Source organism: Dendroctonus ponderosae, unplaced genomic scaffold (assembly GCF_020466585.1).
Source record: "Dendroctonus ponderosae isolate FM_Combo_2020 unplaced genomic scaffold, Dpon_F_20191213v2 Dpon_F_20191213_1, whole genome shotgun sequence".
NCBI lineage: Eukaryota > Metazoa > Arthropoda > Insecta > Coleoptera > Curculionidae > Dendroctonus > Dendroctonus ponderosae.
Window position 1 is genome coordinate 5,805,718 of NW_026017110.1, and position 24,596 is coordinate 5,830,313.

Below are 24,596 nucleotides of genomic sequence, written 5' to 3' on the forward strand. Positions count from 1 at the left end.
GTCGGGACGTCTTTTCAGTCTAAATCCGACGCCAGTTTCGAGTGAATCTAATTTCGTTCGCAGCGTGGAAACTACGGAGAAAAATCGCGTGATCGACATACTTTTTTACCGGTGCAAAGGTTTTCCTTTGTAGAAACAAGTTCGGTAGTGAATTAACCGGGGTTTTAGTGGATATTCCTGCTGGAATAATTAGGATCTCACAGTGCAGGATTTGCCAGTAAACATAGGTCTGTATAGTGGGTATTTTTGGCAATTACTTTCAAATCTTTAATTGCGTTATGAGTTGGAAGTTAATTGAAATATGTGTGGGCAGACCAGAATCTTACAATTTTGTCATGTTTTCCAAACTTATATCGTCGTCTGGTGCGATTAACTCAATCTCAGTTGCAACGATCCGTTTTTTGTTCAATTTTATTCTCAGTGTTCTTATTAGCAATATTTTTTAGTTGTTGGAAATATTTTTGCAGCTTTAGCTGCAGTTTAGAATTTTAAAGCGTTAAAGCATTATTGTTAACTTTTCCACTGTTTGAATATTTGTTCATTAAAGTTGTGGCTTTTTCATTTCATTTCAAATGTCGCTTTAAAGTTTTTCATTATGATGATCACATGAGAATTTTTGTCTTCAATAGCAACAAAAATTTCGCCTGCTTTCGATATTCGCTTTCTCGTCCATAAACATGCTGCTGCAATATGAAAATCTGCATTTGCCACATTAGTAATTTCCTTGGTAATTTTACACTATTTTGCCATGAAATTCTTCTGCTGATTGAGAACAAGCACAACCAATTTTTTTTGAAAATTATCTTGCAATGCATCTGTGCAAATTCTTGATTTTATCATTCCTATTTGAACTGGGTTAAAAACAGTACAAAAATTGTCCTAAGACCCAGGAAAATCATATGCGAGTGCTTTAAACTATTCGAAATGCGTTCCGCATGCAATCAAAATGTAAATACTACAATCGAAATTCAACTAGAAAACGGAAATTCTAAATATAAAGTTGTTGATCAGCTGATTTATTCAGAGAATGTTATTTTTAACGGGGGACTTATGTCCGACACCTTTCTACGTGTGCTTTTCCATATTTCCGAGTTAAGGAGCCCGCATCTACGTTTCATATACTCTTACGTATATTTTGTGTAATTTTAAAACATGATGCGGCTTTTGTTCCGCTTGCAAGCAGCACAAACCAGCTAAAAAGTTTCAAAAGTCTCGCGTTAGATCAGTTTTATTTCATTGTTTGTAATTTCAAAATTTACTTAAAAACTCGGTGACTTTAAATACTACAAGTATTTATCTGAACGCCTGCAAACAAATCTTGCTTTATTTAATTACAACTCTGCTCACTTTTAGGCTTTTATCTGTGTTTTCTTTCCAAGTCCATTTTGCAATTTTTTCAAAACCGATTCTTTGAAACCTTGTGCAAATTAATATTTTTCCGAGTTCCTCGTCAGTTATTCGCTCAAATTAGGCGTTCGAACGGGTCGATCAAGTGGCAAATTGGATTGAAGTAAAACATTGAAGCTTAGCGGCAAGGTGAAAAAGGCGAATGTTTTCCCACATGGAAAATACAAGAATTAAGTAAATTGTGAGAAAATCGATTGAGGGAGACTTAGTGGAGCTCGGCGACTTCAGGGTCGTTGAAAATAATGAGACGTCGCTCGTTTGTCGCAATCGTAACGGTTTTTGGCTTTTACTCTGTGATTTAGTAGTTTTCTTGGTTTCTCGATAATTTTTTATTGTCCCTCCTACTGTTCTCTGCTGGTATAATAACTGAATTTTTCGGTTTAATTAATGTTTTCGCATAATATTTCGAATTGTGCCTGCGGTGATGGAAAAGCTCTTTATTGCTACCGGTTAACGAGTTCTGTCCACAGCGTTAAATCGAGTTAAACGACGTTTGCTATTTGACGCAGAACCGTAACTTTGGATTAAAAGCTTCATCTGGCGCGATGAGGAAATATTATTTATCTAGATAGTAGACTCTAATGATCTCAAACGGCTGAAGTTCTCCAATAAAAGCAGCTTTTTGGATTTATCGGTAAGATCTCGGAGTTTTTATTGCGACGCTTAATTGCCTAAGAGCGCAGAATGCTATTAAAAACTTAGGCTCCTAGGGCGTAAAATTACGCTCAGATTTTATTCTCTGTACCCTTTTCGGGGGAATTGGCATTAAAGCGCGCCCCGAATTTCAAATTATTCCAAAAGCTCCATGCAATATTCATGAGATTATTTAAAGTTGGAACGTGTGGGCATTTACACTTTTTATTTGCCCGGATCTGATACGAATAGAGCAAAAACGGAATGACGGTTACTCGAATTATCCTCTAAAAGCATATCGTTATAACATTTCGCACGGAAATTATTCGATTTCCTTCCCTTGCTGGCTTAACTTTGGATTGTTCAGCCGGTAGTTCAGAGCAGTTTTGTTTGTTTGCTAAAGTTTATAATTCTTCAGCCAAACTTCAACCTCTTTGATCGCAAATATTTGCCCTTTTATAAGAGATTCGCGACTTTTTGCACAAGACAATCCAGAATGAGGACTTAGAGTTTCTGAAAGCATAGAAAGAAGTAAGGAAATTGTTTCGTTTTCTCTGAAAAAAAAAACGACAGGAAGTCAAACACGAAAACACGTTTGAACTATTTATTGAAAAATGATGCAGAAAAATTTGCCAAAAATCAAAAGAAAAAAACGTCATAATCATTGGAAAACAACTGGATGACACCAATTGGTTTTCGAGCAAAAACACTAGAAAAAGCGCGTTGAAAAGTAACTCTTTTACCTCAAATGATACTTTAAGAGATGAAGCAGCAAAGAAAGATTGAAAAGAACAGAAGGGCAAAAAGACACGAGGCAGAAGAACAACGAGAAGCGACAAACAACAGCTAGTTGGGAAATAAGAAGGGAAGTGCAAGAAAAAAGAGTTGACAAGATGCAAATAGAACCCTACCAGCATGAACAGGCAGCAAATCAAAGAAAGTTAATTCATTCTTTATAGGAACTTGGAAAGGAAAGAAGCTGAAAAATGACAGTAAAAGCAGAAGAAAATGGGAAATCTGGGATGATCACACATGGAGACAGTAGACATAAAGTTGTATAAAAACGGAATATTAGCCAGAACTTCTAAAACAAGAAATATAATGAAAACATTGAAAACAACACAGATTTTTGCTTTTAAATTTACAAAACAGAGACAAGGTTTTCAATCAGCAATCTAAGAAATGATGTGATCCAGAACAGGGTCTATAGCAAAATGAAACATCGACTTTCATCCAAAGCTTAACCAAGGAAAATCAAATCCAGCATCAATAATAAACATCCCGACTATAATAAATGGTCCATTAGAATCGACGCAAAAAGCGTGAAATGTCAATTTAATGGTGGTAACGAAAATATTTTTGTGGATCTGGACAGGTGAAATATGGATTTAACACAAATAATTGTTTTCGCGTTCTACGGGAACAATTTGAAATGCCGGTTTTCCCTTTTATTCTTTTCCATTTGGATCTGCGATTTATGATCAGTGGCCTGACAAAATGTGTATAATAATTTCCATCAATAAATATTAATTGGCCGATTTATCGTTCCAATATTGACTATTTCGAATTTTATACGAATTTGTAATTTATTTTTTCTGACCAGATATTGGCTCGGATTCAGTATTGCATCTCCATTCGTTTTTTAGCTGCTTTTTATCACAAGATTCCAATTAGATTTTCCCACATTAACTAGAAAACGTTGTTTTTTGCAGGTTCCTTTCAGGCTTTGCAGCAAGTCATGTCACAATGCGCTTGTGTTAAAATGAAGAAAAAACCGGTCATCAATGAAGACGAAGAACTATCGGATAGCTCGAAGTCGGAGATGATGGCCGCTACTCCCTGCCTGAAAGCAAAACCAAAACCCAAAAGAAGATTGAGCTTCAAAATCGCCGATTTTCGCAGGATTATTCCCGATCGAATACTGCAATGTTTCGGGCAGGATGAGCTGGAAATGACCAAGCTGGAAAAGAGTAAGTGACTTGGGGGAAAAAATAGAAACTTTTTATTAAGTGCAGTTTAAGCCGAGATAAATCAACTTCAATTTACAGTCCTTTAGCTGCTTAAAGGTTCGATATTTTAAGCAAACACTTCAGGGGAAATTTATGATTACCTTTCATGAATATCGAGGAAATACTTGATCGATTTCCCCACGCTTCTAAGGTGGGCTTTTTTCGCTAATCCCCAAAAGGTCGTATTGATTCGAGGCGCAAACAATGCACAAGACTTTGCCCGGATTAGCTAAACATCCAGACATAATGGATTAGGTTGTCAACACTTTGGAAGGCGCCGAAAATTACATTTTCTCATATTTTTTCCTGCTAGAGGATTTCAGCTGACTTTAACATCTCCTGGGATTGAATGGAACTTTTCAGGAGGTCAAACAAAATAATAGCAAATAGATTTCGGCCTCTGAGCGCCCAGATTCCACAGATTCGACCAAAACTTAATAAGTATTCAAAGTGGAACGACTCTGGAATGAAGCCAGCATTTCAACGAGCCGCTTAAGCTGGGCCTTCAAAGACGCGGATGAGACAAATTGGATTATTCTGTTGGAGCAAAGCTGCAAATAAGATCCAACCGAATCAACGCTAAGAAGTTTACTTCCTTCTTTATTTAAATTACAAATTTTTCGATAAAATTTTCAAATTTCACTGTGATTTAGCAGTTATTTTTAACTCTTTCCGCATTGCAACGTTCGTGTTTTACATGCTGCGGTTTCCCTTAAATTAAGACCGTAGATCACTTACCTTTCGATTTTCCGATAGCGCAAAGTCAACATAAAAGGGCCGAAATAAAATTAATTGCTCCGTGGGCGATTCAAAGCTAAAACAAGAGATTGCAATCAGAAGCACCAATTGCAACGCGAATATTCAGTCGATTTTGTGGTTTTATTTATTTTTTATACTTTGTTATCACGCATTTTCGCTATTGCTGTGACGTGCAAATGAGTGAAATCGCGTAAAAAATTACTGCAGTTTATAGATTGAAAAATTTTAGATGTAAGCTAAATTTTTAAAGAAATCGTTTCAATAGATCAAACATTGAAAATCGCTGGTACACTTTTATGATGTCAATTTGTCCAATAATATTATTCTTTCGCATTAAACGAAGTACAAACCCGTTTTTTAGTAATAAATCCGTTATGGAAATCCATTCCAAATCTATATGTATTCCCGCTGAGCTGCACACATAAAACTCATACATTTTTCATGCGGCATTTTATTTTCATACAATACAGGCGAAAAAATGAAAAAAAATATTTTGTGCTCAAGCGTTTTGCGTAAAGTAACCGTAATAAACTTAAGTTAAGAGCACAAGAATTTGCTAGAATTTGAAAGAATGGATCAAGACCATCTGCCACCACACAGTGTTATTAAGAATATTTCCAAGTTCGAGTGGACCAAGGTGAAATCATCCCTGCGTGTGATAGAAGGAGAAACAGCGCTCGTGGCTCCGCCCCCTAACTGCTTCCTTCTCTTTTTATATCTCGCGTTTGCGTGTTGTGTTGCATCTTTTGCACAAAATGAGCAGCAGAGGTTTAATGAAAATGCTTCAATTTAAATATTCTCGAGCCAATACTATTTATAGTCCGGCGAAATGCTAAATTTAGTAAATTTTCACTCAAATTGTTTGGCAGATTTGCGACTAAACGAACAATCTGGGTCTATTATTAAATTTAGGCGACGACGACCTTAACAGTGATAAGTTTCCGTTTAAAGAAAGGCTGGAAAATCACATTCTGAAGCACTTTTTTGGTTTAGCCATTAAAGCGTCGCTGCTGATTCAGAAATGGTATCGCAGCTACATGGCCAGATTAGAAGTGCGAAGGCGATACACATGGACTATTTTCCAGACTTTGGAATATGCTGGTGAACAGGATCAAGTCAAGGTAGATAAAAGTTTGGACGCAGTGGAGGCACTGATCTGACTTGGAGGAATTTTCTTGTTCTAGCTCTACAATTTCTTCAATGCTCTTCTAACACATATTCCACAAACAGCAAATCGAGATGGTTACAACTCGAAAGGGGCCAGCAGAAGTTCCTCCTTTGGTAAGTCTAGTGTCTCCGGCCTACGGATGAAAACGCAATAATTACGGTTGCAGACAATTTGGACTTGGAGTTTGAAGATGAGTCTCCAGAGGAAGAATATTCGATCGACCAAGATGATAAGAAAGCTTTGAGGAATTTTGTGCTCGAGTATCCCTATACCGATGAGAAAATCACTGAGCTAATTGAAATTTTTCGGAAACACAGAGTAAGTAGTGAAGCAATTTATTCAGTCAATGGTCTAATTTGGATAAAGTTGCGCTCTTCCAATGGGTGATTATCGCAATTAATTTAATTTTAGCATTTTAGGTTGCCTCCTAAAGTGGTCGCTGATATCCTTAGAAGATCAGTTACAGCGCTTCGAAGATTGCCGAATATCAGTGTGGTTTCAACAGCACTTTCCAAGCAAATCACTGTTTGTGGCGATCTGCATGGGAAGTTTGATGATTTGCTCGTCATTTTACATAAGGTAAGTTCGAGTTTTTTGCAAGTTTAAGTTCATTAATCTTCTGGACAGTAAATCATCAGCTTCCGCTCATTTCCTTTGGGAGTGTGGTTGCATTTTGGAATTCGGATCAGGTTAGATTATTTTTTTTCGAAAACCGCTGGCTTGAATTAAATGAGATCCACACACGTAATGGTTTGTTTTGATGTTTTGCCAACATACACAGTTACATACACTGTTACAATATTGTGATTTGCGTTAAATACAGCAAAGTATTTACGAGCTTCCATTTAATGACAATGGAAAATACAATCGCTGTTACGGCTGTGTACGAAGTGGGCTGCGTGTCGTTTAATGATTGATTATTTTTAATAGCTTGCCTAATGGCGTTGCATGAACATTATCAGAAAACGCAACATTCCTCTTAAAATAAGTTATAATTTACGTATGTTGGTTGCAGTGAAGAGAAGTAGTTTCTGGCGTGATCAAGCTGTTAAAACAAAGCAATTTTCTTTAAAAGTTTGCGGTTTTATTTCGTCAGTAAAAGCACGGGAAAAGGAAATCCTTTTGGGGAGTGTCAATGAATTCTCCCGAGGAAATATCCGCTTGCCTCCATACTTTTCCCGTCAACAGCAGAGTGAAATTGAGCAATCAGTGTTCGGGTTTTACGACATGGAGGATTTTAAAAAAATGCACAAAAAATCAGCAACTCACGCGGTTGGATACAGCTGGGAATCTGTTTGTTTTAGGGCCAAATGACGCAACCAGTAGCTAATTTCTGGCTGAATTGAAATCAATAACTGATATTAATATCTACCTATTCGCGTTTATTTGCCCACTTTGCTGCTCGGTGTTTCCAAGCAGCACTTTAGACACTTCATTTCATTATACCCCAAACGACAGTTACTTTCACCAGCAAAGTGCTCTGGCATTATATTAAATTAGCGAGTTTTTCATTGTCGTTTTCAAGTTTCACCGCTTTAAGAAGCGTCTGTTCCCGCAATGTACAGGCTTTTAAAAAAGACAAAAAAAATTACACTCTACTAACAGCAGCGAAGATCATACAGACACGAAAAAACCACAAAATCCGATCGAACCCAGACAATCTCAGACTTTTCAGATGGGATTTTTTGGTGCGTCAACTTGAAAACAGATTAGCAAGGAGGGAAATAACAGCAACAAAAAACAAGCCTGCTTTGCTTCAATCCGGGTTTCTTCAAATAGACATTTGGTTCCGAGCGCGGTTGAACAAATAAATTGGCGAGATAAACGTAAAAAAATTGAAACTGACACTCGCTCAACAGGCAGATTATTATGCTAAAAAACAGTGCATTTTCGTGTTTAAAAATCGGGGTTTTTCAAATGTATTATGTCTTCTTCAGAAAAATCTGTGTCACATGCGTTTCAGTTAAAAAATTTGGAAAAATTTGAGTTTAGAAAATTCATTATAATGGAGAGCCAGATAATTCTGTCAGAAAAGCAGCCAACGAGTTTCTTCGTTTAAATTCGATTTTTCAATTGAACATAGTAGTGATTTAACAATTCCGCATAAAACGGGCTTCAATTAAAAAACTGAAGAACTCCACTCGCTCAAGATCAAGAGGATTCTGTCGCTAAAGACAACACATCTCATCGGTTCAAACCGATTTTCTTCAGTTATACATGATGGTAAACGAATAGTTCTGTGTAAGCCGCGCTTCCATTTGGAAAAAAGTGCAAAAAAATTGAAGAATGAAGAATTTTGCAAACCTTATTTGCTGAAGATACAGATTATTCTGCTTCCAAAGAAAATAGTATGTTTTTTCATTTAAAAAAAAATGACTGTTACTGGAAAAGCCCTGAAAAATTTTATACGAAAAATTTTCAGGGCTTCGGGAAGCGCACTTCAATTGTAAATTTGGGCAAAAAATGTAGAAAAATTTGAAGAGTGAAGAATGTTTCAATCTTCGTTCTCTCAAGATCCAGATTATTCAGTGTCTAAAAACAGCGCGTTTCTTCGTTTCAAACGAATTTTTTTCCAGTTATTGGAACATGATTTATCGAAAAGATAAATGTTATTCGAAAATTTTTGGCGCTTTGGAAAGCACACTTCAATTATTCTGTATCTAAAGAAAACAGCGCATTTCTTCGTTTCAAACCGATTTTCTTCAGTTAAACATGATTGCTATCGAAAAGTTCTGTGAAAGCTGTGCTTCCACTTCCGAAAAAATACAAAGTTAAAAAATGAAGAATTTTGCAAACCTCACTTGCTGAATATGCAGATTATTCTGTCTCCAAAGGAAACAGTGTTATTTCTGGGTTCAATCAAGTTTTTTCAGTTAATAAAATGATCGTTATTGAAAAGTTTTCTGCGAAAATTTTGAGCGTTTCAGAAAGCGCACTTGAATTGTAAATTTGGGCAAAAAATGTAGAAAAATTTGAAGAGTGAAGAATGTTTCAAACTTCGTTCTCTCAAGATCCAGATTATTCAGTGTCTAAAAACAGCGTGTTTCTTCGTTTCAAACGAATTTTTTTCCAGTTATTGGAATATGATTTATCGAAAAGATTTATGTAAGCTGTGCTTCCATTTGCCAAAAAACCTAAAAAACATTAAGGAATGAATAATTTTTCAAGATTTAGAGCGGTTTAGAAAGTGCACTTCAATTGTAAATTTGGGCAAAATATGCAGAAAATTTTAAGAGTGAAGAATATTGCAAACCCCATTCACTAAAGATGCAGATTATTCAGTATCTAAAAAAAACAGCGAGTTTCTTCGTTTTAAATCGATTTTCTTCAGTTAAACATGATTGTTATCGAAAAGTTATGTGTAAGCTGCGTTTCCGTTTTCGGAAAAAATGCAGAACATTTTCTAAGAGTGAAGAATGTTGCAAACTACACTCGCTCAAGATGCAGATTATTCTGTATCTAAAGAAAACAGCGCATTTCTTCGTTTCAAACCGATTTTCTTCAGAAACGTTAAACATGATTGTTATCGAAAATTTATGTGTAAGCTGCGTCTCCAATTGGGGAAAAAATGGAAAAATGTAAGAATGAATAATTTTACTAACCTTATTTGCTGAAGATGCAGATTATTCTGCCTCCAAAGAAACCAGCACGTGTTTTTGGTTTCAAACCTGTTTTTTTAGTTAACAAGATGATCGATATTGAAAAATTGTATGCGAAAATTTTCAACGCTTCAGAAAGCGCACTTCAATTGTAAATTTAAGCAAAAATGCAGACACTTTTCTAAGAGTGAAGAATGTTGCTAATTACACTCGCTCAAGATGCTGATTATTCTGTCTAAAAAAACAGCTTGTTTCTTCGTTTCAAACCGTTTTCCTTCAATTAAACATAATCCTTATTGAAAAATTATGTGTAAAGCGCGTTTCATTTGATCAATTCGAGCAAAAAATGCAAAAAATTAAATAATTTTGCTCTACTTGTACAAAATGCAAATTTGTTTCATAGATGAAGAAAACAGCGCGTTTTTTTATTTGAAGCTGATTATTTTCACTTAAAGATGATTGTCATTGCACGTTTTGTATAAAGAACAATTTGTGAATAAATTTGAAAGAAAAAAATTTGATACAAAGTGAAAAATTTTGCATTTTCAAATGCTGAAGATGCAGATGAATCGGTTTCTCGCGTTTTTTTGCTTCAAAACGCTTTTCGTGAATATCAAGCGCGCTTCAATTAAATTAAATTACCTCATTTTTTTGGATTGCTCTAAGAACATTACTTGCCTAAATAAAGGAAACTTTTGTTCCTTTATTTTTTTTATTATGATCCATTGCACCTTTCTGCTGAATCAAGCATTGTGCTGTGACGGGCCATTTATTTTCTGAATTGTCCGTATTTTATCTGGTTGTGCTTTGGGCTGCGACAGGAAACTATTAGAAGCGTTTTTGCATTTGTTCCAGAATGGGCTTCCATCAGCGGAAAATCCTTACGTTTTCAACGGCGACTTTGTCGATCGAGGCAAACGGGGCTTAGAAGTGATCGTCGTTTTGCTATTGTGTCTGATCGCCTTTCCTGGCGGTGTCTACTTGAATCGAGGAAATCATGAGGATCACATTATGAATCAAAGGTAAAGAACGTCCCATTCCCGATTCCCGAAATGGGTTTCCATGTATGGAGCTAGCGAAAATCAACCCTGAGTTTCAATATCCAAAGCTTCAAAAAGACAGGAAGAAAACTCCTTAAAAACTGGAAAATTGGAAAAACCAAATAGTAGTAAGTGACCACCGCGTATGGTGGATAAAACAAGCATTCTTTAAACAATAACAGGTCTGAAGAATGAATATATTGAGTGAACTTATAAACTAGATTTGAGGAAATAGAATTGTAGGTTTTTTTACTTGTCCTTCCAGATATGGTTTTATACGGGAAGTGCAGTCTAAATACAGGGTAAGTTCCAATAAACTGTATAGTTAAGATAATTCTACTAGGTAGCTATTATTTGGTCAAACATTTGCTTCGAGGGCAGATCGAGTAGCTTTAACACTCTCGTACGATAAGGGCCTTTTATCTCACGCATTTCAGTGCGTCAATTTGATAATCTAAACTCGGCGTCCACCAAATTGTGTCTTCTACTAGAGATCGCAAGCAAAGTTCTATCAAAAAAAGTACATGTTTCCCCTATTCCAATATATCAGCCCAGTAAAGCTGTTATCCCGTCGGCGTCGTAAATATCCATTACCTCATATCGTTGGAAACCGTATTATATGTCAAAGTAAAGCTTGTTATGTAATTTCCCCGACCTTAAAGTTGAACCCCGAAGCCCATCGCTGACTCTAAATGGCCATTAGGCTGATTTATTTACCGAAGAAAATGAAGTTCGGCATTTTCCATTTCCTAATCTCTTCAAGTAAGTGGCTAATTAAAGCCGAAGGCGATACTAAGTGGAAAATTCTTGATGTGTACGAGCTAATCGAATTGCCAGGCTTTCGGGCCTTTTGTGCCTCCCCTGAATTAAACGCTTTATTGAAACCCAATTAAGTGGCTCCATTTGAGCCAATTAGCGTAATTGGTGACGGTGCTTCCGTCTTGTGTTTTTTGGTCCCAGTCGAAAATTAGAGCAAAAAGAGTTTTGACTGCTCGAAAAAAGTTCGTTAATAATTGTGAGCTGCAGTGCTGCCGCGAACCTGGAAAACAGTAGGAGTTTCCAGTGCTCCGGCCGCTGTAACATCGCTAAAATAAAAGTGAGCTTAATGGAGAAAAGTTTGGCATTCAACATCAATCATCTTCATGGTAAATCATCTATAAACAACTCAAAACAACCTGACCAGATTAGGAACTTTTACATTACACGCCTGTATCCAGTAGCGCTAAAACCATTATCTGTCGCAACTTTGCCGGCTTATTTACACAATGAACTTAATCGCATCGGAAATATCCGGAAAATTAAAACTTTAAAGCGGAATTAATCACCGATATGGCCAAAATTTGAATTTTCACTCCCTTGATTGTCAAGCTCGTTACTCTGATCGATTGCATCTATTGTTTGGCATGGTTTTCAGGAAGCGAAATTTTTTGCAGAAAAATCACGAGCGGATTTTGAAACTTTTTGAAAGCGTCTACCGGTGGCTGCCTTTGGGGACCATCGTCAATAACCGTGTGTTGATAGTGCATGGAGGAATTTCGGACACAACCGATCTGGAAATGATTCGGAGTCTGGAGAGGGAAAAGGTAACAAACTCAATTGATTGGTTGCAAGGATTTCATTTATTCCAACCACGGGAAAATTTGGGTAAATGAACAATGGAAAACGATTCCATTGTTCAATTAGCGTCCGGATTTGTCGGCGATATTTGATTATTAATTTCGATTTCAGTATGTTTCACTTTTGAGGCCTCCGCTTTGTGACAGTTCGGCACCGGGTGCGGACGCTATCAATAAAGTTGAATGGAAACAGGTGAGTTGCCCTACATCTATCATCTTCTAATAAATTAAGTTTCGGCAAATAAACATCCAACTTTTGCCAACATTATTCGCTCATTGAAAGACACGCTAGTCGAGAATATTTTCATTTTTCAATTAGCAAAATTAGTTTCTCCGCATGTTTGTAATGGCTTGTTGGCATTTATTTTGTTGGTTTTTCTTAATGCATTTCTTATTATTAATGCTCACTTGGAATGGGCATTTTTTATTTAAATTGACTAAATTCCCAAGTTCAAATTTGCATTATTTGCACTCTTTCATTCTTCGCTCTACCGTGATTTTGCTGAAGCAATTAATTTTATTCTGAATTGAGTTCTTTCCATGTTGTCAATTTTGCTCATTTCATTTTCAAACTTTTTAATTTGATCCATGCCTTCACGGCCTGTTTGTTCCTGTGCGACTATTAATTAATGCACTAATTGTATTTTGCCCAATTAATCCCTTAGTTAAATCAGCAGTTGTCTTATTGATCTGCTTTTTAGGACTTCAATTTAGTTGTTTCCAGTACGTTTGTTTGCCTCAAATTCTTTTCGCGTATTTTGGGCTGTTTAAATGAGAGGCTGCAGTTGAACAATATTATCCATTTTCAAACCGGTATTTTCTAAGCTGGAAAAATTTATATTCCCAGCATTTTCGTAAAACTTCGCACATAATTAGGGTCAAGTGCATGTTCAACACGGTGCAAAGTTGAAGATGCTACTTGAATTCCGGTCAAAGTAACAGCATTTTAAATGTGAGAGTGCAGTTGTAGAAAACCATCGGTTTTGAAACCTAAATTTGCTAAATTGGCAAAAGTCAGGATTTTGGGCGAAACCAAATAGCTAATTAGGGGCAAGTTTGCCTATAACTTATGTAAAATTCGAGTCGGTACTAGCTTGAGAGTGCAGTTGAAGAAAGCCATCCATTGCTTACCTGGAAAAAATCAGGATTTTAATTAATTCCAAATTTCTAAAGAAATAAAAATAAATTTATGAATAACGCGAAGTTGCACAGGTTCGTTCCTTAATGAATTCCAGCCAAACTGAATGTTTACAACCCCACAAAGAGGAATAGAGCGGTTATCCATTTGCGTTTTCTCCACTGTTCGTATTCTGCAACGAAGCGTTTCGTTCCAGCACGTGGGAACATTTGCATATTTAACAGCACGACTTCGTCAAGGGATTCTCAGTTTGCCGAAATTTGAGGTCTTTAATTATGGCCGCCTTAAAAGGATTAGCAAAGTTTTGGCTCAATGTACAATCGGATCTACCACCAAAACCTTTAATACTGCCGCCAGAATTAATTAATTAATTGTGCTGTGGTGTTTCATCCTCTATGCTCAATCAATGTATTGAGCTTCTCTGACAAAAATCAACTAATTTTTTTGAAACTTGAGCTTTCAATAGGTCGAGAATTTCTCTTTTTTCAAAAGTGTTCTTATTACTTTGAGTGACGAGTTAAAGGTGAGGTTTTATTGCAAAAACCAAATTGCCCCTTAAATAAAAAAAATAAAAATCAGTTTAAGGGAACAAAGAATATGGGATTGTACCACTTTAAGAAACTGCAAATATTGCTGTTCTATTCCGAAGCTGGAGTCATCAAGAAATCTCCAATTCATAGCTTTCAATAGGGCAACATTAAGAAAAATCCCACATGTTTCCAGCTGTTGTGAAAATGGGCGTTTTTGCTCAGGCGCACTCTCTTCTTTAAAAATTCGCGTGCCAGAAACGAAAGCAGCTAGGGACTTCACATTTTCACGAAGTTTAGAAGACACATAATGCTAAGACTTGTTAAAGATTTATAAAAATCACAAAAATGGGAAATTTTTTCCAGCTTGGCAAATATCGGTCTCAACATGAATGATCTTACCCAACCGCGTTCTCTTCCGTAAAAAATTGCGGCGTCGAAACTAAAGCAAGTAGGAACTTGAAAGTTTCACCATCGGTAGAAGACAGCCCGTGCTAAGATTGCCTAAAGTTTCATAAAAAAATGTTTACATGTCAGGTGTTTTCCACCTTCGCAAACATTGGTCTCAACATGGATGATCTTACCCAACCGCGTTCTCATCCGTAAAAAAATGCGACGTGGAAACTAAAGCAAGTTGGAACTTGAAATTTTCACCATCAGTGGAAGACAGCTCGTGCTAATACTGCTCAAAGTTTCATAAAAAAATGTCCACATCTCAGATTTTATTTCCACCTTGGCAAATATTGGTCTCAACATGGATGATTTTACCGAATCGCGTTCTCTTTCGTAAAAAATTGCGGCGTGGAAACTAAAGCAAGTAGAAACTTGAAATTTTCACCATCAGTAGAAGACAGCTCGTGCTAATATTGCTCAAAGTTTCATAAAAAAATGTCCACATGTCAGATTTTTTCCACATTGGCAAATATTGGTCTCAACATGGATGATTTTACCGAATCGCGTTCTCTTTCGTAAAAAATTGCGGCGTGGAAACTAAAGCAAGTAGAAACTTGAAATTTTCACCATCAGTAGAAGACAGCTCGTGCTAATATTGCTCAAAGTTTGATAAAAAATGTCCACATGTCAGATTTTATTTCCACTTTGGCAAATATTGGTCTCAACATGGATGATCTGAACCAACCGCGTTCTCTTCCGTAAAAAATTGCGGCGTCGAAACTAAAGCAAGTAGGAACTTGAACTTTTCACCATCAGTAGAAGACAGCTCATGCTAAGACTGCTAAAAGTTTTATTAAAAATTGCGAACATTCCAGACTATTTCCAGCTTGGCAAATATTGATCTCAAAATTGATTTTCATACCCAACCGCTCTGTCTCCCTTAAAAATTCGCTTTTCCAAACTAAAGCAAGTTGCTATATTAAATTTTCACTATATTTAGAAAGCACTTAATGTAAAAAATGCTTAGAGTTTTATAAAAATCGCGTATGTGCCAGATTTTTTCCATCTTGGCAAATATCGGAGTTTAAATGGATCTACGTACCCAAGTGTGCTCGCTCCTTTAAACATTTGCGTCGTTCAAACTAAAGCATGTAGAAACTAGAAATTTTCACCATATTTAGATGAAATTTGATGGTAATAATGCTGAAGTTTCGCAAAAATTGCCAGAGCGTAATTTTTTTTCCACCTTTACGAATGTTGCTCTCAAACTGGATCTTCCAACACAAGTGCGCTCTCATCTTTAAAAATGTATTCCGCGCAAACTAAAGCATGTTGACATTTTCACTATCTTTAGACGACACTCGATGTAAAAAAAAATTCTTAGAGTTTTACAAAAATCGCCCGTGTGCCAGATTTTGTCCATCTTGGCAATATCGGTGGTAAAATGCCTCTTCGTACTCAGTGTGCTCTCTTTTTTTTTAAATTTGTTCCGCTCAAACTAAAGCTTGTAAAAAGTTGAAATTTTTAGACGACATTTGATGTACAAATATTTAAAGTTTCATAAATTTTAAAGATTGCCCAAATGCCAGATTTTTTCCAGCTGGACAAATTTCGTCTCAAACTGGATCTTCTTAGCCACGTTTCTCCTCTCTCTTAAAAAATCCACTCAATTTGATCAAGGTCTCCATTTATCTGACTGAACTGTATTGTTCGTAGGTGTTTGATATTTTGTGGTCAGATCCCCAAGAAACCAAAGGATGCATCCCCAACGCCTTAAGGGGAGCAGGCACGTACTTCGGTCCGGACGTTACCAAGAAATTTCTGGAAGAAAATCGACTTTCCTATGTGGTGAGATCGCACGAATGTAAAGCTGATGGATACGAAATGTGCCACGACAACCTAGTGAGTAAAAAAATCAGCTAACGAATCTAAGGGGGTTTATCCAGAGGTTTGTTTAAGATAATAACGATTTTCTCTGCATCCAACTACTACGAAATCGGCTCGAATAATGGGGCTTATGTAAAGCTGATGGGGCCCAATTTAGAGCCACATTTCGTTCAATACATGGCCAATGCGGGCAGAAGAAAACTGAATTTCTATCAGCGAATGGGGCTGGTTGAATCGGGCGCTACCAAAGAGTTGCAAGCCCAAATCCTCAATAACCGGTTCGTTATTGAGGAGGAGTTTCACAATTTAGATCCAGAAAATACTGGTAAATTTGCGTTTGGAGCGGAAGTTTCTTTGTAAATGTCCTGAACACTTTTAGGATATATCACGGTTACACAATGGTGCATAACTCTGGAAAAATGCACTGGACTGCAAATCCCCTGGCGACTGCTGAAGGACAAGCTAGTAACCATCGATCCTGATACCAAGTTGGTTCAATATCAAACCACATTTGTAGATGTTAAAAGCGCCCGATTAAATGTACGTTTAAAAGTTTTTTGAGGGTTTTTTTGATGATTTTCCGGGGTTTTTCAGAGCGTGCAAGGAGCTAGCACAGTGGTCGAGACGTTGTATAGAAATAAAAGCAGTTTGGAGGCCATTTTTCGCATTATCGACAAAGACAATTCAGGTAGGAAATTATAAAAAACACATTTTGTTGGGTTTGGTGGCTTTTTAGCTTGGATTTTATTTGTTGTTTGGGCTTTACTAGCTGTGATTTTTAAGTGAGTTCTTGATCAAAAAGTTTCCTAATTTGGCTTGAATGTTCTAGTGAATGATATGGCATTGAAAGCATATAAAATCTTCCCAACATTGTACAAAAAATGTAATTGGACTGAGACAATCAACTTGACTTGCGGCTCTCTTTTGTCGAATTTCTCGAGCATTTTAAGTTGGCGATTTGAGCTCCCCAGACACTCAACAAAACCTTGGCTGACACTTTTGCAGTCCTATTTTGGACCCCCGTATTATTAACCTTTCATTATATTGCAGGTTACATAAGTTTAGACGAACTGGCCGAAGCATGCAACCTTATCAAAGAACACATGCCGTGCAACATGACCGAGGACCAACTCTCGGAAATATGTCGAATGATGGACATCAACAAAGACGGCCTAGTGGACTTGAACGAATTCCTCGAAACCTTCCGAATGGTGGACCCGGAAAGTAAACGAAAAAATATGCCAACCAGTCCGGATAACAGCATGTGGACGAATGGGGCAAACAGCAGAAGCCCGCGACGAAGTCCCAAAGAGCGAAAGGAACAAAAGCAGCATCAACTAGCTGATAAGCAGGCAGCTGGAAAGGCGAATATTTTTGTGGAAGCGTCCAATGCTATTTCCGTGGAAATTTCGGAACCCACAACGACCGAATCCAACGAACACAGTCCGGAAAAAAAGGACTGTCAAGGGGAAGCAATTTCCTTGAGGGTGCAGGTGCATAATTTCAACTCGCCTGCTGATGGTGCGGAAACAAGGGATGGCAGCCTTATGCCGGTACATCAAAACGGGTTGAAAACTTCTCCGGTGCTGAGCAGCAGAAGAGGATCTCTGATCTAAGTTGGCATGTTTTGCTGCAGCTCAAGAGCAACTATTCCGTTCACTGATTTGATTGCAGTATTTTGTCTTGTAGAGCTAATCGATTTAACTTCGTGTGCTCAACTCAAGGATTTCTTCGCTAATGTCTTCTCTATGTTCCTGCTGTGTTTTCCTTCTGTCTTGTTTTTACTGCCAACTCTTTTATTCACTACGGTTGTTCTCTTCTGTCCTCGGCAAGTGAATTAGGGATGTTTTTTTTAAAACCAAATCCTCTTTTAATGTTGCAAGTTGAGTTCAAAACGGTTTTCCGTGACGTGAATGAAAAGGCCGTTCAACAAGTGTGTTTTGAAAAACTACTGTTAAGATTGCGACTTTTTAGTCACTAAAATATCCCTTCCAGCGAGTCACACCAATTTAGACCCCCACTGGACGATTATTTCATAAGAAACATCTCGTTCTAAAAATACGCTTAAAGATTCTTCCCTAATTAAGGTACAACTTAAAATAAGATAATTTAGTTAAAGCTACGTTTATTTACCAAGAAATCGTATCGTATGAAACTGCCATGTTTTCTAGCGTTAGCTGGGTCGTTTTTGCTGCAAAAGATGTTGGAAAAGGTGCCGCTTTGATCAAAGGTCGGATTTAGGTAAAGTATTGGCCACTAGGGGAACAATTTTCTAGAAAGAGTTTTTTGAAGAATCTAATGAAAGAAAGTGAAATTAAAGTGGACATACATGAGAACTGGAGGTTCTGTGAGAACCAGTCACCAGCTACGAACTTTCGTGTGAATTTGTCAGTTTTTTTTTTAATTTTGTTTTACATGCGACATTTGAACATTTTGTGGAGTAAATTGGCTCGGCCTTTCACTAAGGAGAACCTTCCTCCAAAGAGAATAGAGTTTTTCCAGCCCAAGTAAGTCGGCCAATAAAAATGTTGTTAAACATCGCCGACTCTTTATTAGGTAAAAAAACCTTTGGCAGCAGAATTTAGGTAAATTTTCCAAAATGGAAATGTACACGAACTCCTGATTGACCAGGTGCTTTTTGCAAAGTTCTCGCTCCTTTTTGGCGGGTGGAAACTATACATTAGTACGCCGAAATTTGCCGAAAAAAATACGTTTTTATTGAAACTGGTAGAGATAGAAATTTGCAACTTTTACCAAAAAATAGAGCAAGATTTCTGCGACAGATTTAAAAGTTTTAAACAATTTACCCTCTTCAGGGCATTTTTGTGCGCAGCCCGTAAAAACGTGCAAGTTTTTCTTTACAAAAATCTCTCTTCTAAACAAATCAACGTACTGCCTTGGCGACATCGGCGTTGAAACAAGAACAGTTTTCAGACCGAAAATTTTTTGGAATTGCTATCACAAAGAGGAAAGTTTGGAGGAATTTTTAAATGTTGGAATGTTTGCTCAAAATTAAAATAAAATAGGAAATTTCAGTTCTTGCGATGATTTTGATGTTCCAAACTCGGAGTAGCAATTTGGTTGCTGTTTCAAACAATCAGCGCAGCAAACGGCTCGAAGTTTCCAAATAAAAAAATGCTTGCAAACGAAAAACTCTATTTTCCATAGCCCTCTTCGGCTAAACCCTTCGAAAGCAATACACAAATTCAATTACCTAAATATATACAGTATTTATACTGCTTCGTAGAGCGAGGCTTTTGGGGGCAACATTTACGTGATAGGAAAAGAGGCAGCCCCCAATAGCCGGTGAGTAGGCATTTTTTCGAAATAGAATAGATTAGGCCTGAAATTTATCTTCTTATAAACAGTCATATTTTATATATAGATATATTTACCAATTGAAGTCCGTTAAGGTTTTGTTGAAAATCAAATAAATATATATATATTAATGCCCTTTTGATGTTAGCGCATGCATAATATTGAAACTATATCACTATTTGAGAAATAATATCACTAACCATATGAGATTCTATTCGATATTATGCTTCTTAGAGTTTAAGACAAATTATTCAAAATGTAATTAATTGAGCGCAGTGGACAGAGCCGTGAATCGTTTATCGTTTAACCGTTAATAGGAAATCGAAATCCTCAGGGAAGATAAGGGAATGTTTTATCCACTGAGCTGGTAAGGACCAATCTCTATGTGTACATATTGGACCAAAACAATTTTTGTGAGCAACATGTCCTTCCAAGTCTATTTTTTTGAGAGATTAGTATTTATTGTGCCGTTTTTTATACTAACCATTAGGTTTAGTTCCTATTTAGTTGATCTATTGACTGTGTTACTTGTACATTTGTTTTTTAGTCTAAAAGTATATTTTGTACTGGCTTATGGTTGCGATGTGTCTGGTGAACAATTGTAATGTTGAAACTACAGTTACAAGTAAAGGAAAAACATTCTTGAACGGTTTTTCATATTTATTTTAACCGGTTGGCAGTAATTGAGGGGTTTGATTGGTCGATTAGCCGAACCACTCTGTCGTAAAGAAGACTTTTTGCGTCCTTAGCAGTGACGAAGTCCAAATGGTTAAAAAAATCGTAGTCAATTAAATATGTTTCTAGAGTGTCGTGGCTTAGCTGCGCAAGAAACCTTTCGACGTCCTGGAAAAAAAAATTACATATCCACGCTAGAAAGATCATTTTTGGCAACTTACAGTAACGGTAGCCAGGAAATCATTTTTTGCGTAATACACTCCAAGGGGAGCTTTAAGGTTCTTAAAGTCATAAGAGGGTGGCTGAGCTGTTTTGTAATGTAGCAAATTGGCCAAGTCGCTTCCGAAATCAAATTGCCGAAATTCGCCTGCAAAAAAAATTCAATTTCTATCCAGTTTGCCAAGAAAGTCTGGAATCAGCACCTGAGTAAACCAGCTGTATGAAATGCTCCATGTCCTTAATAGAAATCCCGTTCGGGGTGTTTGAAAGATACACAGCCAATTTGGACTAAGATGGGAAAAATGTGGAGTAAAATTGATGTGTTTTTGAAAAACTTCTTACTCGATCCACTTGGTTGTAGTCGAATCCAGCAAATAACTGGATCAAAAATATGCAGAATCCTTGAAGTGAGCTGTCCTCGTTACATATTGTTTCTGCCAGGATATTAATGGCTGGTGTGTATGGAATTCCGTGCACATTAAGCACAGTTGATGCTGCCTAGAAGAGGAGATGAGCTTTTGATTATCCGGGTGTTTTTTGCACGAGAGTAGCAGATTTTGTGCACAGAGATCAAACACAATGTCTGGAACTGGACACCAGGACTGAAAAAATTAACTACTGCCAAACCAGAGTTTAGCGGGAAATCGGACGAAACTTCAGCTACAGAGTTGGAAAGTTCGGCATTTTTATCAATTTTAATGTGTTTTTGGAAAAATTTTCTGAACACGAACTTCCGCGGGAATCGCAAGTTTTCTTTTACATTTTTATTTAAGCAAAGCGACTTATTGACTTGAAGATATCGACGTTGGCACAATAAAAGTTTGCCTTATAGGCGAACAATTTTTAAAGTGTCTGCTGTCTGCTAATTTTAAAATCTAGTCAGTTTTACCCAAAGTAAAGAACCAACACATTGTTGCCTAAAAAACATTTCTCCCTAACTGGCTTAAATAAGAAGGTGCCGGGTTTATCAGTATATCAAGTAATGTTTACGCTATAGACGTGGAACGTTTCGGATTTGCGTCGTCCTCAGGATATGTTTGGGAAAATTTTCAAACCAAGCATTTTCGAAAAAAATCGTACATTTTTATTTACAACAATCTTTCGTCCTATGAACAGGAAAGGTCTGCTCTATATACCGAAAAATTGCTGGATTTGCTACTGTCAGCAGGACAGTTTGGAGAAATTTTCACTCAAATTAGGGAAGGAATGCATTAATCTGCAATAAAATTTGCTTCCCCCAAACTAGATTAGAAAAGAATCTGCTAAGTTTCCGAATAAGTCGAGCAATGTTTGTGCCACAGACTTGGAACGTTTCAAATTTGCATTATTTTCAGGATATTTTCGGTAATTAAAGAAAGTTTGCTTTATAATGAAACAATATAACATTATAATGAAAAAATAATTTTTCCTTAAAATAATAAAACAGAAATGCAAAATTGCGGATTCTACCAATAAATCGAACAGTGTTTGTGTTACATGATTGGAAAGTTTCGAAGTCGCACATCTTCAAGGTACGTTCTCACTGGATTCGCTACTCTGGTGCTTTGTAAAATACTCCTATTGACCTTTATGACTTTTTTCATTCGTGGCTCAGATTTTCCCGCAATTTTCCACGCACTGACTGATCTCATGCATTTGTCTCAAATGAACAATTGCATCAGAAATCCTTCACAGTCTACTCATCTTTCATAAACTCTTTGGCTCAGATGCAAAAAACCTTGTTAATTATCGTGAAGAAATTTACCACAAAATTACTCACCTTAATCAAGCTGAAGTACTTAGCAAGAAACCGGACTGAAGGACTGCTCATATGATCCAAATATACAATAGGACTAAAAAGCACCATCAAATTGAACTTATCGTTGTACTCTGGCCTGGAAGTGGTCAACACTAAGCTGGCTGTGGTTCCTTGCGAATGCCCAACATAAGTGATATTATCGACTTGGGCAAAATCTAAAATATAGTCGACAATTGCTGGCAGATCGTAGTAGCCTTTTTCATGGAAACTGAAGTCCCAAAACTTCGCATCAGACGTGGATAGAGTCTGATGCCTCATGGAGTGAACGTTGCCTCTGTTATTAACCAGCCAAACATCGTAGCCTGCAATGGGACTAGATGCGACAAAAGTCCTCGATTTTCACAGGAAAAGTTACCAGCATCAGCCAACATCAGGGCCAAAGAGTTGTTTGGCCCCTGCCAGACCCAATCTATGGAAGAACAGGCCAAACAGTGTCCTAAAAGAGCAACTGGGCGGTTTGGAACTTCTTTGCCTGCGCCATTTCGACCATACGGAACTCGATGGGCTGTTAGAATGTAACCGTCTTCAGTTACAACATCGTGTGCTTCTACTGTGTAGTTGTAATTCTTCAGCAATTGAGTCTGGAATTTTTATTTATTTTTAGTTGGCCTGCTTGTAATATTAAGACTGAGGAAGCCAGTACTGTTCTTGAAAACTTGAAGAACCATTTTATGTTCTTTAGATTGTCGGAAATTTTCAAACAATTCGAGCTAAAATCGCTAATTCTAAGCTTGTTGAGTCATTTTAGTCATTTTTTGTTCGTTTTTTTGCATTAGAAACTGTAGGAAAGTCAGTCAAAAAAGCTTCAAATCGTGAAATTGAAGACTTGGCAAACACGAGAAAAGGTTACTTTTATTGAAAAGTAACAAAGTAACTTGCTGATTTTAAGCTAAGCTTCAAAATCCTCCGAAAATGCATTTTAGGCATATTTTTTCAAAAATCGAGCTGCAACCTCAAATGGAGCTTCAAATCAATGCTTCTGAAAACTTTCATATTAAGCGAGGTTTAGGATACCAGATTTGATTGAGTTATCAGGAAAAAGCAAAATTAAATGATCAAACAGTGCGAATTTACAATCAAACCACTGTAGCTTACAACAAAGTCGGTTTTTGTGACTAATAAATATTATCTTTGCTAATCGTGAGAATTTTCCCATTGCAAGTCCAAAAAAAATCCCACTTAAGCCTTGTTGGCTATCATCAAATAATCAAATAACGATGACTAGTTGAAAATGAGGCATTTTCAGTTAAAACTGCTGCAAAACAACTTACAATATTCAGCTGCTTGTCTGAACTGAACTGCGAATATCCAAGAAAACACATCCAATAATCCCAAACAATTTTCCAAAGCTTTTTACGTCCATCCGGGGAAATCGTTTCTATATTGCCGACGAGCAAAAGCGCAATAGTCCACCACAAAAAATTGAATTTCATCTCGCCAACATTAAAAAAATTGCCCGTTTTGAGTGAAAATCTTAGTCACAACACTCTACCCACTATACACTATGATCAATTCATTTACTAAATAAATAATTATTTACATATACATTAAGGCTGCTGCTATCAATGTTTGGAAATGCCTGATATTCGACCAGCGGCTCAGAAATATTTAAAAATATTTGATATAAATGTATTTCGCAGATTAATGGTTGAAGATATATTTGTTCCTTTAGTCCGCGCGTCTAGCACTTGCAGCAGACGCCTGAAAACTATGTACTACGAGGCAAAATAGTTTTCTAAAAAATCCCTCAGTTTTTTCCCGCGTTTTTTAATCAGTTTACACCAATCGCTGCGTTTAGAGCATTGAATTTTCAAAGAATCAATAGTCAAAGAAAATAGACTTCTTTGTCTAGAAAGGGGGGCTTTTTCTCATTGAATATCCATTGCACAACTTCTGTGTTAAACCGTCTTTTTCTGCAGGTTTGTACTATCGATCGCGCCAAGCGCGCTAAACGATCCATTAACCATTTAATTTTAATTTGGCTCATTAAATATGTACTTTGGCTATTTTTAGAGTGTTTCTAGGAACATCGCCTTATAAGTGCTGCAAAATGCAAAATTTTAAAGCTTCTAGGTTTTATTTAAAATAAACTGAAAAATTGACCCATTGGGCAAAAATTCATCTATTGCCGCGTCGGTCTTTCTGTCTAAAATCTAAGCTACTCACAATATTTAATCCGATATCCGGATCCAAGTTCACTTGTCCATTAAGCAACGATTGAAATGCCCTGAAGAAAAAGCTAACATTTCCAATAGAATTCACATTAACCGTGAAACAAATCAATAAAAGTAGCACAGTGATTTTCATGTTATTTCGGATGGGGTCTCCCATCACAGACTATTCAATCACGCTCATCTCCACACATTTATATAATAGTGATGCAAATTGATTAAATTTATCAAGCCTAGCA

At 36.8% G+C, this 24,596-nt stretch overlaps 2 protein-coding genes across 3 annotated transcripts; one reads left to right on the forward strand and one right to left on the reverse strand.

Moving 5' to 3' along the window:
* On the forward strand, positions 1-20,141 carry LOC109540021 (serine/threonine-protein phosphatase rdgC). The gene is made up of 15 exons (XM_048661746.1): positions 1-227; positions 3,753-4,010; positions 5,802-5,929; positions 5,993-6,089; positions 6,143-6,294; positions 6,388-6,555; positions 10,431-10,597; positions 10,881-10,917; positions 12,049-12,198; positions 12,344-12,424; positions 16,006-16,191; positions 16,249-16,501; positions 16,556-16,716; positions 16,771-16,864; positions 17,227-20,141. The coding sequence occupies exons 2-15, from the start codon at positions 3,779-3,781 to the stop codon at positions 17,790-17,792; spliced, it is 2,472 nt and encodes an 823-aa protein (XP_048517703.1). The 5' UTR covers positions 1-227; positions 3,753-3,778; the 3' UTR covers positions 17,793-20,141.
* Positions 20,137-24,568, reverse strand: LOC109533451 (lipase 3). 2 transcript variants are annotated; one of them, XM_048661750.1, is made up of 7 exons: positions 24,353-24,568; positions 22,542-22,767; positions 22,148-22,488; positions 20,731-20,886; positions 20,592-20,676; positions 20,391-20,536; positions 20,137-20,337 (listed from the first exon to the last, which is right to left on the reverse strand). In XM_048661750.1, the coding sequence occupies exons 1-7, from the start codon at positions 24,515-24,517 to the stop codon at positions 20,155-20,157; spliced, it is 1,302 nt and encodes a 433-aa protein (XP_048517707.1). In that variant the 5' UTR covers positions 24,518-24,568; the 3' UTR covers positions 20,137-20,154. The 2 variants fall into 2 exon arrangements, with proteins under 2 accessions (XP_048517707.1, XP_048517708.1); XM_048661751.1 differs by lacking the exon at positions 24,353-24,568 and adding an exon at positions 23,458-23,767.
* Between the last annotated feature and the right edge of the window lie 28 nt (positions 24,569-24,596).